Raw genomic sequence first — 16,555 nt, 5'->3', positions numbered from 1 at the left:
CCAGGATACACGGCACGGGAGCGGATGGCGGAAGATCGGCACGGGACACGCAGGCGCAAAAGAACTAATGGAGGGGCTGCCTGGCGCAGCTCGGGTTCAGCGGGTGTGCGCAGGCGCATCCCTGCGTGGGGCTTGTGGGCTGGACGGTCCCGGGGCGTCTACGCTCTCGGGTAGGCGGAGCTAGGCGCGTGGTGGCCCCGCCGGCGCTCTTCGCCGGGTGTGACGCACTAATTGTGCGCCACCGCGGCCGGTGGGCCTGGGGCTAGAGGGAGGGGAAGGAGGAGGGGGAGGTGGAGGTGGAGGCTGAAGCAGAGCAAGAGGCGGCCACGGCGGGGCGGCGCGGAGCGCGGCCCAGAAGCGTTGGAATCCTAAATTGAGACGGCTGCGCCTGAAGACAGCAGAAGTGGTGGGGCCGCCGCCGCCGGAGAGATGAGCCGGGAAGCCTGAGGCCGGAGACGCCCGTCCTCGGGCCTGTCCGCCCGGCTTCCCCGCTCTGGGTGAGGACGCCCCCTCCCCTCCCCCCAGCTCTGCCACGGCCTCTCCCATTTCTGGACCCCATTCCCACCTAATGGGGACCCAGGAGGCCCTCGAAGGGGCTTTATAAGGCCCTTGCACGCGGAGTCTCCCTATCCTGTAGGACCACACCGGTGCTGGGACGTATTCTGGTCCCCAGGACGGAGCAGGAAGGGGGCTGGGCCAACCTGGCTCGGCTGAGTTCCGTCTCAGCGCGCCTTGACTCGGCTCCTTAAGCGCCATCCGGTTCTCTTTCAGTTTCCTCTAAAATCCTTCCCTTCTCATTAGATTCTATGACCTGAACCGTAGCCCTCGTATCCCCATTCCCTCCTGAGACGACCCGAGCATGCCCCATTCATTCCACGGTGATGGAGAATTCTCTTCTCACTCTCGTTTACGGATTCCCGGCGGAAGTTGTGTTCTCACGTATCTCTGTACCATGTCAGTATTCCCGTACTGAGCCATTTCCCTTGTTAGCTCTCAATTAGGATATCCCTTGTGCCAATAGACTTGTGTTAGTGCTCAGTCGTGTCCGACTCTTTGCTACCCCATGGACTGTAGCCCGCCAGGCTCCTCTGTTCATGGAATTCTCCAGGCAAAAGAATACTGGAGTGGGTTGCCATTTCCTTCTCCAGGAGATTTCCTGACTCAGGAATAGAACCTAGGTCTCCTGCATTGTAGGCGGATTCTTTACCGTCTGAGCTACCAGGGAAGCCCCTGGTGGTATTCAAGTAGAGAAGTGGAGCCTGAAAATACTAGGCTTGATGTGGGGATCTGAGAAATAAGAGCCCTGAGGCCTGCTGCTTAGCCATTCTTCCTTGCCTCAGACTCTAAAGGGCAGCTTGTGGACCATGTTAACTATAAGGAAGATCTGAAGTTAGGAGTAGGCAGAGGAGGGGGTGGGGAGGGCTAAGATTCTGGGAGAGCAGGAGTCTCTTGCTGTGTTAAGAGCTGGGTCTAAGGAAAGGGAGTCCTGGTTTAGAAAAGCCAGTCATGTCTGCTTGAAATCTCTCTTTTCAGTAGTTTGTTTGTGTCTGATTGCAGAAGACGCATGCTGAGAAAGAGAGGTGGGATCTGGGGTGTAGGATGTTTGGATTCTGACACTCCAACTTTTGTTTTCCAGGCCATTGGAAGATGAAAGAGACTATACAAGGGACTGGGTCTTGGGGGCCTGAGCCTCCTGGACCCGGCATAGCCCCAGCTTTTTCAAGTCCCAGGCGGGAGCGTCTTCGTTGGCCCCCACCTCCCAAACCCCGACTCAAATCAGGTGGAGGGTTTGGGCCAGACCCTGGGTCAGGGACCACAGTGCCAACCAGACGCCTCCCTGTCCCTCGGCCCTCTTTTGATGCCTCAGCTAGTGAAGAGGAGGAGGAAGAAGAGGACGACGAAGACGAAGATGAGGAGGAGGAAGTGGCAGCTTGGAGGCTGCCTCCCAGATGGGGTCAACTGGGAGCTTCCCAGAGGCCTCGCCCTCCCCGCCCTACTCATCGGAAAACCTGTTCACAGCGCCGTCGCAGAGCTATGAGAGCCTTCCGGATGCTGCTCTATTCAAAAAGCACCTCTCTGACATTCCACTGGAAGCTTTGGGGGCGCCACCGGGGCCGGCGGCGGAACCTTGCACACCCCAAGAACCATCTTTCACCCCGGGAAGGGGCTGTGACACCACAGGTGCCATCCCCCTGCTGTCGTTTTGACTCACCCCGGGGACCACCTCCACCCCGGCTGAGTCTGTTAGGTGCTCTCATGGCTGAGGATGGGGTGAGAGGGTCTCCACCAGTGCCCTCTGGGGCCCCCATGGAGGAAGATGGATTAAGGTGGACTCCAAAGTCTCCTCTGGGCCCTGACTCTGGTAAGGTGGGAATGGGGCAGAGGAGAGGGTGGAGAGGGCTAAGATCCTGGGAGACCAGGAGTCTCTTGCTGTGATAAGAGCTGGGTCTAAGGAAAGTAGGAGGGCAGAGAGAGAGGTTGCAGAACAGTTGTGCAATGTTTTAAGCCCCACTCAGAGCAGGAACTAAGTCTGGGAAGAGAGTCAAGGCCTGGAAACAGGATTCCTAAGTAGGTGCCCTATGCATAGATGAGAGAGGGAATCATGGTTTAGAAAAGCCAGTCATGTCTGCTTGAACTCTCTCTTCATTTGGCCTCTGAGGGTGAGTGCCCCATGCATGTACATCTCATTGTTAGAGTGGTGGGATGGACCTCTCTGGGTAGAGGAGTACGTCACCTGGACAGTTGTGTGTGACATTCTCACTCAGAATGTTTCTCTTTTGGAGAACCCCAACTAAACAACATCAGGCTCTGTCTTTATTAATTATTTGATTATTTATTGAGTCTTTGCTGTATACCAGGTACTATGCTAGTATGCGAGGCATTATGAGAAATATCTTTGAAATTTACATCTCTCTGAAACCTAATGTTTTCTTGCTTTCCTCCTGTTTTTGAGTACAGGCATACCTCATTTCATTGCGCTTCACTTTATTGTACTCCAGAGACATTGCATTTTTTACAAATTGAAGGTCTGTGGCAACACTGAGTAGAGCAAGTCTTATCAGTGCCATTTTTCCAACAGTATTTGCTCAGTAGCATGTCTGTGTCACATTTTGGTAATTCTTGAAATATTTCATTGCCTCCACCCCTGAAAAGATTACTGCTCACTGAAGGCTCAGATGATAGCATTTTTAGCAATGAGATTTTTTTTAAATATTTTTATTTTATTGGGATATAGTTGATTTACAGTGTTGTGTTAGTTTCAGGTGTACAGCAAAGTGATTCAGTTATACATATATTCATTCTCTTTTAGATTCTTATGCAGGTTATCACAGAATATTGAGTAGAATACCCTGTGCTATATATACTAAGTCCTATATTATATGTAGTAGTGTGTATATGTTCATCCCAAGCTCCTGATTTATCCTTCCCCTCCACATTTCTCCTTTGGTAACTATAAGTTTGTTTTCAATATTTCTATAAGTTGGTTTCTGATTTGTAAATAAGTTTATCTTTTTAAAAAAATCAGGTTCCACATACGCGTGATAGTGGTTTGTTTCTCTCTGACTTCACTTAGTATGATAATCTCTAGGTCCATCCATGTTGCTGCAAATGGGAGTTTTTTCACTCTTTATTTTATGGCTGAGCAACATGCTGGTGTTTACATGGGCCGCGTCTTCTTTATCCATTCATCCATTGACGAACGTTTAGGTTGTTTCCATGTCTTGGCTGTTGTAAATAGTGCTGCAGTGAACATCAGGGTGCAGGTATCTTCAGATTAGGGTTTTCTCCAGATGTATGCCCAGGAGTGGGATTGCTGGGTTACCACGTAGTTGCTGTTTTTAGTTAAGGAACCTCCATACTGTTCTCCGTAGTGATTTTACCACCTTATATTCCCACCAACAGTGTAGGAGGGTTCCCTTTTCTCCACACCCTCTCCAACGTTGTTTCTAGACTTTTTTCTTTTTAAGAAGACAGAGGGGTTTATTTATTTTTTTGACTGTGCTGGGTCTTTGTTGCTGTGCATGGGCTTTCTCTAGTTGTTGAGAGTGGGGGGCTCTTCTTCGTTGTGGTGGCTTCTCCTGTTGTGGAGCACAGGGTCTAGACACACGGGCTTAGTTGCTCTATGTCATGTGGACTCTTCTCTGACCAGGGATCACATTGGCAGGTGGATTCTTATCCACTGTACTACCAGGGAAATCCTCGTTTGTAGACTTTTTGATGGTGGCCATTCTGACCAGTGTGAGGTGATACCTCATTGTAGTTTTGATGTGCAGTTCTCTGATGATTGGTGATGTTAAGCATCTTTTCATGTGTAATAAAGTATTTTTAAATTAACTTTTTGGATATAATGTTGCACACTTAATTATAGTATAGTAAAGGTAAGTTTTATATGCACCAGGAAACCCCCAAATTTGTGTGACTCAGTTTATTACAATATTTGCTTTATTGTAGTGGTCTGGAAGCAAACCTGCAATATCTCTGAGGTATGCCTGTAATAACTCTTCCTCTCTGTCCCTTATAACCTCTTGAACATAATTATCTCATGCTTTAGGGTTTTCATTCTTTAGTGTTTGTACTGGTAGATTTTGTTTCCGTTCTTCCTCCTCGTGGTCTTATAATTTGCGTGCCTCATTTACTCTTCCCATTGTTCTTTGATCTGAGCGAGTTTCTTGCCTCTATCCTATTTCCCCTGCTTTGCAGGTCTCCTCTCTTGTACTCTGCCCAATGGCTTTGGGGGACCACTTGGGCCAGAAGGAGAGCGAAGTCTGGCACCCCCTGATGCCAGCATCCTCATCAGCAACGTGTGCAGCATCGGGGACCACGTGGCCCAGGAGCTTTTTCAGGGCTCAGATGTGGGCACTGCAGAAGAAGCTGAGCGGCCTGGGGAGAAAGCTGGCCAGCACAGCCCTCTGCGGGAGGAGCATGTCACCTGTGTGCAGAGTAAGGAGCCCTCCGTGATCTCGTCTTTCCCCTCAGCTGACTGTGAGATCGGAGTCTGGAGTCTCACTTTTCTCTCCTCCCTCCACTCAGGCATCTTGGATGAATTCCTTCAGACTTACGGCAGCCTCATCCCCCTCAGCACTGATGAGGTAGTGGAGAAACTAGAGGACATTTTCCAGCAGGAGTTCTCTGCACCTTCCAGGTGAGGCATGAAAGAGATGCCCTTTGGAAGAGGGCTGGGACCTGAGAGATGGGGAGAAAATGCTGCTGCCTTTTCTCCCATAGGGATGTAGTCGGGGAGGAGGAGGAAGCTAGAACTGAAGGGGAGGAATCTGCAGACAAGGTGCCAAGCCCCCGTGAGCCACCCGGGAGGGCCTTTACCTGGGACCCTGAAATACCACGTGGACCTAAGTATTCCTGTGCTTCTTACAGGGGAGTGTGCCTTTAGCAAGTCCTCAAAAGGACCCATGACCCAAAGAAAAAGTTTTAGATTTATTCTAGGCAGTAGAAGGTACTTCCGTGTGCCCAAGCCACCGCCCCGTCCCCAATCTGTTGCATGACTCAACCCTTGGCCTATCCAGGAAGGGCCTGGTGCTGCAGTTGATCCAGTCATACCAGCGGATGCCAGGCAATGCCATGGTGAGGGGCTTCCGAGTCACCTATAAGCGGCATGTGCTGACCATGGATGACCTGGGAACTTTGTATGGACAGAACTGGCTCAATGACCAGGTAAGGAGGTGTGGAGAAACAGGCCCAAGAGTGGGTTTGGGGAACAATGTATTTGGGGCCCTCTCTGTGGGGAAGCCCTGTACCCATGCCACACCCTCCATGGCAAGTGGCCTCCCATCTTCTCCTTAGGTGATGAACATGTACGGAGACTTGGTCATGGACACAGTCCCTGAAAAGGTAGGCCTAACTAGATACTTCAGTCCCTGGAAAAACTTTTGAAGTTTTAAGCAGCTTTTTCAGTCTCTCATGTCTTCCATTTTACGTAAAGAGGGTCTTTCTTTCTGGGAAGAGGCAGTAGAAGGTAATTTGTTAAATTCAAATTTGTAATCTTGGTCCTGAACTTTTCAATTCTAGTCCTTTCCCCTAGTCTGTAGTGTTTTTCCCCAATGGCTAACCCCACAAATCAGGGTGGGAACTTATGAGGTTGAAAACAGTTTGTGCTTTTTACCTTTAGTAAGTTGGACTGGAGTTTGTGGAAACCAGTCCTTAGAGCCGTGATGAAATGGAATGGGCGGGGGAGAGGACATGTGGCGGGAGGCCCTGCGGTCTGTTGATTCCACCTGGCTCTTTTGTATCATTGGCACAGGTGCATTTCTTCAACAGTTTCTTCTATGATAAACTCCGTACCAAAGGTTATGATGGGGTGAAAAGGTGGACCAAAAACGTGAGTTATGAATTCACATCTTATGTAACACCTTGCCTCTAAAGAAGAGTTCTGTTTCCTATGAATCCTTTCCCCAACCCTGTTCATTCAGACTTTCAAGTATTTATTAAATGTCTTTTGTGTGCCAGGTACTGTTCTGGGCATTAAGGATACAGTATTAAATAAGGAAAACTTATTGCCTTTTAGGGGTGAGAATCAATAAGCCAGTTAAAGTACAGCTAGTGATAATTTGCTGTAAATAAAACAGTAAGGTGGTAGCATGGGGCTGGGTACTTCAGATAGGGTAGTTTGGGAAGGCTTCTCTTAGCTGATACTTTAGTGAGCCAGCCCTGTGCACATCTGGGCAAGGGTATACTAAGCAAAGGGAACACCAGGAACATGGGACACAGAGCAAGAAAGAACATTTGAGGATCAGAGGGCCCGTGTGGCTGCCTGTGTGGTTGGAGCAGAATGAGCAAAGGAAAAACCATAGAAAATTTGGTCAGAGAGTAGATCATGTGAGGCGTGGAGGGCAGGTCAACCAGGGTAGATTTTATTCTTTGTGGTCTAAGAAGCCATTGAAGAGTGTCGAGCAATCTGGGAAGTGACTCATGTTTTAAACTCCTGTTTCAGCGATGGAAAGGGGGCAAGAGTGGAAGCAGGCAGACTAAACAGAGTAGCTGAGAAGTCCTGATGAGAAACTTGGACCAGAGTGGTCAATGTGGAAATATTGATAGAAGTAGTTTTATTTAGGGTAGCTCTTGCAGGTAGAACCAATAGGACTTTCTGATGGATTGGACATGAGAGATGAGGAAAAGATAGCAATCAAGGATGATGTCTAGGTTTTTGGCCTAAGTTACTGGGGAATATAATTAAGGCGGAGGGCAGCAGGTTTGGTGGGGTGGGAAAGAGTTCTTTTCTCCATTCTGATTAGTTTATCTGTCCTCTGATTCAAAGGCCAGGAAATTCCAATAGTGAGGTAAGGCCATTGCCTCTAGCATTTCTTAATTCCTGTTTCCCTGTAGAGGTGGGGTGACATGCATTGGAAAGAACCTGGCTTTCTATATGCCTGTGTCCTGTGTTTAAATTCCACCTCTGTCATCTCTTATTTCTCTCACCTTGAGCAAGTTGCTTTACTTTTCCAAGCCAGTTTCCTCATGAGAACTTTGTTTCAGGATTGTTGTGTTAACTGAGCATCTGTTAGGTGCCATGCATTGTTCTTAATGTATTGTGGATATTAACTAGTTCAATCTGTGTAACAAACAGGTGAGGATAGATACTGTTATTTTCAGTCTTACAGAAAAAGGAATTGAGGTATAGAGTTACTAAGTAACTTGCTTAGTAACCCAAATAACTTAACTAAGTAACTTAGTAACCCAAGTTACTTAGTTACTTGGGTCATACATGGAGGAGCTGAGTTTGAACCCTGAGAGTCTGGCTCCAGGATCTTGAACCTACTAAGCATTTGTACCTTTAATGTGTAAAAAGTACCTGGCCTATCCTGGGCCTTCCAGTGTTTGTTTTGTACCACCTCCTCTGTCTTGCTTTCCTCCTTAAGCCCAAGAATCCAGACATCCAGATGCTGGGCCTTGCCTCACGGTCCAGGGGCTGGGAGTTGAGTTCTTCCACTTAGCTCCTTGCCTGCTTCTCCTCCTGTGCTATCTTACCTGACCTCCAGCCCTGCCTCCTTAGGTGGACATCTTCAATAAAGAGCTCCTGCTAATCCCCATCCACCTGGAGGTGCATTGGTCCCTCATCTCTGTTGACGTGAGGCGGCGCACCATCACCTATTTTGACTCGCAGCGCACCCTGAACCGCCGCTGCCCTAAGGTTTGAGAGGGGAGGCAAAAATGGGCAGAATGTGGGGAGGAGATCCAGTGGCAAGGCATTTCAGGCAGAAGGTTGGGTTTTGGGTCTCTGATGAGCAACCTGGGCTTGGTGCCTGTGACCAGCATAGCTTGGGTTCAGTTGGGAAATGCAGAGGCTCACTTCCTTTCCTCCATCTACATAGCATATTGCCAAGTATCTGCAGGCAGAGGCAGTGAAGAAAGACCGGCTGGATTTCCACCAGGGCTGGAAAGGTTACTTCAAAATGGTAAGTTCCTAGAGGAGGTTTAAGTAGGGTTGAGGTGGTGGGGTGTGTGGTAGGAGGCAGAAGCTGAAGCTATACCCATAGGGTCTCCAGGAGAAGGGCTTACCTTCTTCTTCTTCTCCAGAATGTGGCCAGGCAGAATAATGACAGTGACTGTGGCGCCTTTGTGTTGCAGGTAAGCAGACACTAGGTGGGTTAAAGAGTTGGGAGGGAGGGGAAGCTGTTCGGCCTCCTTCACTTGACTTAGAACCACTTATGTAGCAGGAGTAACCCTACGTGTTCGAATGCAGAAAACCTGATTTCATTGGTCATCTCTTGGCTTCTCCATACCATGTTGGGACTGGATCCTTGGGCTCTGGCCCTGATACAGCTGCCTCTGATCCCCAATGCAAAGTGTTTTCTGTTAACATTTGATATTTTATGTACCAAATAGGAACCTTGGCTTTACAGTCAGACTTTTTTTGAACCCCAGCCTATGGGACCTTGGTTTCATTTGTTTTTGAAATGGGAATATTCTTGGAAAGATCCAGTGAGAGGTGTATCAGAAGAAATATGTAGCACAGGTCCTACTAGGGGTGGGGGAGCAGGGGAAGGGGCTGTGCTCAGTAGGTGGTTCTCATGGCCTGCTTTATTAACCCCAGTATTGCAAGCACCTGGCCCTGTCTCAGCCATTCAGCTTCACTCAGCAGGACATGCCCAAACTTCGTCGGCAGATCTACAAGGAGCTGTGTCACTGCAAACTCACTGTGTGAGCCTCGTATCCCAGGCCTCAAGCCCATTTGTTAATGGGCAGGGGAGCATGGGAGACCCTTCCCAAGAAACTCAAGTTCCTTTTGTCTTTAGCCTCTTTCCACCCAGTTCCCTTTGGTTTTTCATATTTAAATGTTTTGATTTCTGTATTTTTTTTTCCCTTTGAGAGAATACTTGTTGATTTCTGATGTTCAAGGGGTTGGCCATGGAAAATCCCCTATTTCCCGCTGTCTGCAAGGGAGTATGGCCTTGTGGCCTGGGTGGCCAGTCATCTCCCTTCCATGTGCAGGGGCGGGGGTGGGGGGGTGGGGGGCAGAAAAATCTAGGGGTGGTGGGCGGGCAATGGGATTACTGCCTGCCAAATCGTCAAACATTTTTTATATATATATATATAAATGCCACGGTCCTCCTCTGTCAATAAAGGATCCTTTGGAGATAACATAGTGGTGGTCTTCCTTAAGGGGCCTCAACCTAGTGGATATGCTCTCAGGCTTACCTCCAGCCAGTGCTGTTAGCTTCCCCTTATGGGATTTAAGACTCCTGGGGCGAGCTTTCCATTAGTGGCTCAGACAGCACCACCATGCCGTCCACAAAAAGAATCCCCCAGTGAGGGGCGCCAGGCTGGAAGTACGGAGGGTTGGTAGGCCTCAAAAATAAGGGAGCTTGAGAGGTGCTAAAGTTGGGGAAACAGCACACTTAACGGGGCCGGCAGTATTTATGACAGCAACCCCAGATGCTAGTAAACTCATACATCAGTTTACTCCATCCCTTCTTCAAGCCCAGGAACCCTCCTAGCCGCTGGGGTATGGTTCTTGATTCCATTATCTCTGCACATTCGGGGTTGGGGTCCGACTTATCGTTGGTGCAGGAGAGAACAAAATTAAACGTAGGTCCAGTGGAGACCTGGAGTAGAGATGGACGAAAGTGGTAGTCCCGGGAGCCCGGAAGTCCTTGGAGGCTGAAACCTCGCCCCCTTTGGCCTGATAGGGCGCGCTAGGCCACATGACCAGGGCACTATCGCCTCCGCACGTGTAGGGGTGCAGGGCCCCAAGATGGCTGCCAGGCCTCGAGGCCTGACTACCGTATGTCACTTCCGTACCGGCAAGAAAGGCGGGTCCTTTAGCCAATGAGGCTGCGGGGCGGGTCTTCATCTTGATAGGCGCTCAAGTTATCCAATGGTGGCTGCGTGCCAGGGCGCCTACGAATTGACGTCACGCCGGGTTGCTCAGAGGCGGCAGGCGGGGCCGAGGCGGTCAAGCCAATGTGATGGCTGGGGCGGGGTCGGGCGCTCTATAAGTTGTCGATAGGCGGGCACTCCGCCCTAGTTTCTAAGGATCATGTCTGCGAGTCAGGATTCCCGGTAAGAAAGATATTTGCAAGAGGTTGTGGCTACTTACCTTGCTACCCTTTCCGAAGACTCCAGTGGGGGGAGCTCAGGCCCCCCAAGCCCCAGGCCCCCCAGGGTTGAGGGGAGACTCAAGACGGGAGGACCCGTCGCGTGGGGGGGGGGGGGGGGTGAGGGGCGGGTCCACGACCGACGTTGCCGCCAGGCCCTGGGAGAGGCCGAGGACAGCTCGGCTTTCGGGACCTAGCTCGCGAGGTTAGTGAGGGACCCTCGACCGACGCAGTGCGCGAAGCCCCATCACTGAGTCGGGCGGCGAGGTCGCGACTTTTAGTGGGGAAAGGTAGAGGCGGGCGTGCGTGGCCCGAAGCCGCCGGTCCGATTGCCTCACTGCCGGAGGGAGGGCTCGCGCGCTTGGGGTTCCGGAGGATTCTGACGGTACCACTCGCCGAAGGCGGGGGTCCTTAGGTCTATAAATCCAGTCGCTTACTCGCGTGGAGCTATGGGTCGGGGGAGAAGAAGCCGGCCGTTCAGTGTGCTGGTTTTCTTGACGGCCAGGACCGAGCCTAATCCCGAGGAGCGGCCGCGTGAGGCACCGGGAGCCCACCCGGCGCCGGGCGGGCGGGTCCGTTTTGCCGCACAAGTCGGGCAGTTGGCAAACTGCGGATGGGCAGGTCCACTTTCCTTCAGGGGTGAGCGGCCTGAGGTATGGGAGGGCGACGCTATTTCGCGACGGGGGCGGGCGGGATGTGGACTGTTCCCTGTAGTGTGTGTGGGGGGGCCGTCGCCGGGTGGTCGAGGGAGCAAGCACATGGCTGCTCGAGGCGTTCCCCTCCCCCAGTCCGCTTCGCTGCTAAGTGTTGTGCAATCTCCCCCTTTGCTAGCTCGGCTGGGGCTCATTGTGCGTGAGGCCGCCACCGCCCGCGGCCTCCCACATCCGGGCACTGCGAGGGGGGGAGAAGGGCTGGAGGGAGTGGGGGAGGTGCGGGCGGTGTGACGTGGGGGGAAGGGGATGTCCTACCCCGGCGTCTGGGAGGTGGAGGGCGGGATTTCCGGCAGGCAGGGGCCACGGTGGGAGGTGCACGCGCTTGGGTTTGGAGCGCCGGACCCGGGACACGTGGGCCGGGAGGCAAGCACCACCTCCGCGCCCCTTAAGCGCAGCGCAGTTCCTTCCAGCCTTTGGGTCTTCACGGAGCGTTACTCCATCGTGTCGGGGGTGGCTTCTCCTGAGCCGCTCCCGGGATGGGGCAAAGGCTTGACTCAGTTGTAAAATGACTTGCGTCTTACGGGAACTCGTGGGGGTTGGAATAGGGAGTGCAGGCTGATGGCATCATGCAAAGCCGGTTGCTGGTAGGAAGAGATTGCCTGTCAGGATTTCTACATACTCCTGTTTTTAAACCAACAGATCTAGAGACAATGGCCCCGATGGGATGGAACCCGAAGGCGTCATCGAGGTGAGGCTGGATCCCTCCCACCATTATCTTTCAACTCTGGGAAAGCCAGTGCTGGTAGCATTATTTCGATTTTGCACTGGGGGTTTAATGAATAAAACCAGAACCCAGGATTCCACTGTGCTACTTAGCTTAAAACCCCCAGATAGGTGGGAAATTCTAATTCCTTTATGGTAATACATAATACTTAATGTTTGAAACATGTCATCCAAATTCTGTTCTCCCTTAACAGCCAGCTTCACTGTTTACAGGTGGGCTGACCCCCTAGGGTGGTTTCCCAGGCTGAGTAGAACCAACCAGCTGGCTTCCTTGGGTTGGAGAGAGAGTGTGGTTTCTGAAGTTTTGGTGCAGGTACAGGGGCTTGTTTGCTCTTATACAGGAGCACAGCCCCATTTCTCTTGATTCTTTGGCTTCCTGCAGAGTAACTGGAATGAGATTGTCGACAGCTTTGATGACATGAACCTCTCAGAGTCACTCCTCCGTGGCATATATGCCTATGGTTTTGAGAAGCCCTCTGCCATCCAGCAGCGAGCCATTCTTCCTTGTATCAAGGGTAAGATCCCTCTGCCCTAGAACAAGTTCTGAACTGTCCCTGACCTGGGTAGAGTGGCACCTGGTTGGTGGCGCCTGTCTCATTATCAGTGAGGGACAAAACAATTCCTTGTTTATCCCAGCTTGGCTTTTGCTCTGTGCCCATGCCTGGTTCATGCCCTGGACACATGGATTGACTGCTGGTTTAATCTCTGAGGTAGTGTTTTGGCCATATCATGTTGGCTTTTTACAGCTATATTTCTAGACTAATTTTTTTGCAGTACTAAATGACTGAAACTTGGCCTAGTTTTCAGTTCTGTTCCTGTTTGGGTACTACGTTGTCAAAAAGTCTGAAGCACTTACTGCTGAGCACATAACATCTCTGTTGGTTGCTTGCTGATCTCATTCAGCAGGGCTTTTGAATGTCCCATGATTCCCAAAAATGCTTTCTACCATATCAAATTTCTCTCCCAATTTGTGTTTAGGTTATGATGTGATTGCTCAAGCCCAATCTGGGACTGGGAAAACGGCCACTTTTGCCATATCAATTCTGCAACAGATTGAATTAGATCTAAAGGCCACCCAGGCCTTGGTCCTGGCACCCACTAGAGAGTTGGCCCAGCAGGTGAGTTTACTTTGCTTCCCTTGAGGGACTCATTTAGAAATGATCTGCAGAAACCAGAAGTATGTACCCTAACTACCACTGTTTCTAGAACTGAAGTAAGGGGAAAACAGGTGATGTGAAGTTGGTTGATGACTTCCAGGTCTCAAGACTTATTAGATTAATTATAAGCTTTTTTCTAACCAAACACTAAAAGCATCCCTTACTCCACCCATTTCCTGAGTCAGATGAAAAGGCTGCTGGGTGGAGCCTAGCTGGCTGGGCAAGTCTGGCCATTTTATGAACAAAACTCCCTGGCAATGGGCAAAGAGGCACCTGGTTGGTGGTGTTGCTCTTATATCAGTCAGGGGCAAAGCAGATGTCTAGTCCTTTGTTCATCCTAGCTTGATGCCTGGATTGGTGGCCAGAGCTATTTCATGCCTGGGGCACATAAAATGTAGGGCTGTTTTCCTTAGTCTTGAAAAGATCAGAAACCCCTGTGTCATAAGTTGACTGCTAATTGAGTTTAAGGGAATGTATTCTTGTACTTCTATGGAGGTGTCATGGTCATTCTGTGCCTGACTTCTGAACACACATAATGTAAGCAAGAAGTTACCGTAAAGCTCTCCTCTGGGGCCTTAGGGTCTAGAATATGATTCGAAAGTGAAGATCTAACATAGGTTCTCTGGCAGGAATACAAAAGGATACAGGTGACCATACAGAAATTATTTCAGGGCTGTTTTTGTGAGTCAGTGTGTACATTGAAGAACCATCCTGAGTTCAAATTCTGAGTCTGCCTTTTACCAGCAGAGATCTTAATCTTACATGGTATGTTCACTGGGTTTCTTGCTTGAGGGGGGTTAGCTTAATAGTGTTAGGTCTCAAGAGTTGGAAAGAATGACTTTAAAATGGGGCCTGGCAGTTGGAGCTAATATACAGGCACTGTTGTTATTCTGATTCAGATACAGAAGGTAGTTATGGCCTTAGGAGACTACATGGGTGCCTCGTGCCATGCCTGCATTGGGGGTACCAATGTACGTGCTGAGGTGCAGAAGCTGCAGATGGAAGCCCCTCATATCATCGTGGGTACCCCAGGCCGTGTGTTCGACATGCTTAACCGGAGATACTTGTGTGAGTGCATCAGTTTTCTAGTCCTCTGGGTCACTTCCCTATGCATGCTTGGTTTGGTTATAATTTCATTCCCAATGATATCCTCTGAAAGAGCTGCTCTGTGATGAACTCCATGCGTGTCATCTGAGCCTGGCTTCCCTGTCATCTCAGCCCAGGTAGTGTTCTACTTCCCAAGGCTGTTGTCTGGCCTGGAAAAGGGATCCCAGGCAAAGGATCAACCTTTGTATTCTGAGAGCAGAAGACTGCCTATTCTCTGTTCTTTATCAGGGTAGTTAGGTATATTTCAGATTTTTAAATAACTACCCGTTGGTGTTTCTTTTTTCTTGTAGCTCCCAAATACATCAAGATGTTTGTACTGGATGAAGCTGATGAAATGTTAAGCCGTGGATTCAAGGACCAGATCTATGACATATTCCAGAAGCTCAACAGCAACACCCAGGTGAGGACAGGACATTGGGGTTGTCTTGCTTGTATGGCTGATAGCTTTGCATACAGGTTGTGGTATGCTTGGGGGTGATGATAGGAGCATTTATCAACTGCCAGGGAAACCATGGAATTCTAGAGTATTTCCTACCCTGAAGCTGATTTTATTTTTCATTAGGTGGTTTTGCTGTCAGCTACAATGCCTTCTGATGTGCTTGAGGTGACCAAGAAGTTCATGAGGGACCCAATTAGAATTCTTGTCAAGAAGGAAGAGTTGACGCTGGAGGGTATCCGTCAGTTCTACATCAATGTGGAACGAGAGGTGGGGCCCAGTGCAGGAGGCGGACCTGGTGGTGAGTTGTTGGGTATAGCCCCTGACTGATCTCCCCACCCCCACCCCCCAGGAGTGGAAGCTGGACACACTGTGCGACTTGTATGAAACCCTGACCATTACCCAGGCAGTCATCTTCATTAACACCCGAAGGAAGGTGGATTGGCTCACCGAGAAGATGCATGCCCGAGACTTCACCGTCTCTGCCATGGTGAGGTTTCTCTGCGTCATTTACCAGCACAGTAAAACATGACAGAGTATTACTTACAGCCAGTTCTCTCAGAAGCAACAGACCTACCCTTTACACCATTTCATTTCCTGTTTTAGCACGGAGACATGGACCAAAAAGAACGAGACGTTATCATGAGGGAGTTCCGCTCTGGCTCCAGCAGAGTATTGATTACCACTGACCTACTGGTGAGTAGAGGGGCATTTGGACAAGACTGGAAGGAAGAGGAGAGAATCCAAGATGATTCCCTCTTCCAAGGGGCCTACTAGTGCCCCTCTTCAGGAAAGTAGCAACTTGGAATAAAATCTGGCACGCCTCAGGCTTCTGAGGAAAAGGGGGTGTTTTATTTCCTTTGCCTTCCTTTGGCTGCCTACATGTATGGTTAATTCTGGATAGACTTGTGCTTTCTCATTCACACCCTGAAACCGCCTTCTTTCTTTACATAGGCCAGAGGCATTGATGTACAGCAAGTTTCCTTAGTCATCAACTATGACCTCCCCACCAATAGGGAAAACTATATCCACAGGTAAATGAAAATCTGGTCTTGTTAACCATCCCAGTTCCCCTCTTGCCCAGTCCTCCCTACAGAGAAGCTTCTGATTTTTCTATTTTCCTTATCCTCACTTGTTCCAGAATTGGTCGTGGTGGACGTTTCGGCCGTAAGGGTGTGGCTATTAACATGGTGACAGAAGAGGACAAGAGGACTCTTCGAGACATCGAGACCTTCTACAACACCTCCATTGAGGAAATGCCCCTCAATGTTGCTGACCTCATCTGAGGGGGGCTGTTGTGCTACCTAGCACCAGCCAGGGATGAAACCTTGGAGGGGGCTGAGGAGCAGCAGGAGGGGGGAGGGAAGGGAGCCAAGGGATGGACATCTTGTCATTTTTTTCTTTTTTTTTTTTCTTTGACTCTTTGAATAAATGTCACTTTTTGAGGCAAAAGAAGGAACCGTGAACATTTTAGACACCCTTTTCTTTGGGGTAGGCGCCGTCTTCTTCTCCCAAAAACACTAATCCATTTCCCTAACCTAGTCAACCTCCAAACCCCAGAGGCTCTCCCACCCCAGCTGAATTCCTCTGAAAACATTCATTCAGTAGGGGCTACAATTTTGCTCCACCTCATCTGCTGGGCCAAATCTGGGGGGTGAACCCCTGAGCTAGGTAGCCCAGGGGGTTGTCCTCAGGTTGGGGGAGCAGGGGAGAGAAAATGGTAGCCATTTTTACATTGTTTTGTATAGTATTTATTGATTCAGGAAACAAACACAAAATTCTGAATAAAATGACTTGGAAACTGCCTGCCTTGGCTTCTCATTTCTTCCCTCCCACCTGCTGTTGGGTACATCTCTACTGCCCCCTGCC

General features: G+C 49.9%; 2 protein-coding genes and 4 non-coding genes across 6 annotated transcripts; all 6 read left to right on the top strand.

Annotated features, from left to right (window-relative positions):
• Positions 1-234: 234 nt before the first annotated feature.
• SENP3 (SUMO specific peptidase 3) lies at positions 235-9,269 on the top strand. The gene is made up of 11 exons (XM_055576654.1): positions 235-497; positions 1,637-2,362; positions 4,702-4,941; positions 5,032-5,143; positions 5,523-5,670; positions 5,800-5,847; positions 6,257-6,334; positions 8,006-8,143; positions 8,325-8,408; positions 8,530-8,580; positions 9,047-9,269. The coding sequence occupies exons 2-11, from the start codon at positions 1,648-1,650 to the stop codon at positions 9,155-9,157; spliced, it is 1,725 nt and encodes a 574-aa protein (XP_055432629.1). The 5' UTR covers positions 235-497; positions 1,637-1,647; the 3' UTR covers positions 9,158-9,269.
• A 1,143-nt stretch (positions 9,270-10,412) lies between these two features.
• On the top strand, positions 10,413-16,492 carry EIF4A1 (eukaryotic translation initiation factor 4A1). The gene is made up of 11 exons (XM_055576652.1): positions 10,413-10,515; positions 11,903-11,951; positions 12,369-12,501; positions 12,965-13,104; positions 14,043-14,211; positions 14,541-14,650; positions 14,813-14,956; positions 15,039-15,176; positions 15,293-15,382; positions 15,641-15,720; positions 15,828-16,492. The coding sequence occupies exons 1-11, from the start codon at positions 10,493-10,495 to the stop codon at positions 15,970-15,972; spliced, it is 1,221 nt and encodes a 406-aa protein (XP_055432627.1). The 5' UTR covers positions 10,413-10,492; the 3' UTR covers positions 15,973-16,492.
• LOC129651949 (small nucleolar RNA SNORA48) lies at positions 12,536-12,671 on the top strand. The gene has a single exon (XR_008714439.1). It is a non-coding gene; the product is annotated as a small nucleolar RNA SNORA48 (small nucleolar RNA).
• Positions 13,390-13,534, top strand: LOC129651950 (small nucleolar RNA SNORA48). The gene has a single exon (XR_008714440.1). It is a non-coding gene; the product is annotated as a small nucleolar RNA SNORA48 (small nucleolar RNA).
• On the top strand, positions 14,307-14,447 carry LOC129651971 (small nucleolar RNA SNORD10). Its single transcript, XR_008714460.1, has one exon. It is a non-coding gene; the product is annotated as a small nucleolar RNA SNORD10 (small nucleolar RNA).
• Positions 15,428-15,572, top strand: LOC129651927 (small nucleolar RNA SNORA67). Its single transcript, XR_008714419.1, has one exon. It is a non-coding gene; the product is annotated as a small nucleolar RNA SNORA67 (small nucleolar RNA).
• Positions 16,493-16,555: the final 63 nt, after the last annotated feature.

This window comes from Bubalus kerabau, chromosome 4 (assembly GCF_029407905.1).
Source record: "Bubalus kerabau isolate K-KA32 ecotype Philippines breed swamp buffalo chromosome 4, PCC_UOA_SB_1v2, whole genome shotgun sequence".
Classification (NCBI taxonomy): Eukaryota; Metazoa; Chordata; class Mammalia; order Artiodactyla; family Bovidae; genus Bubalus; species Bubalus kerabau.
The sequence above is the reverse complement of the archived record's forward strand: the minus strand, read 5'-3'. Positions and strand labels throughout refer to the sequence as shown.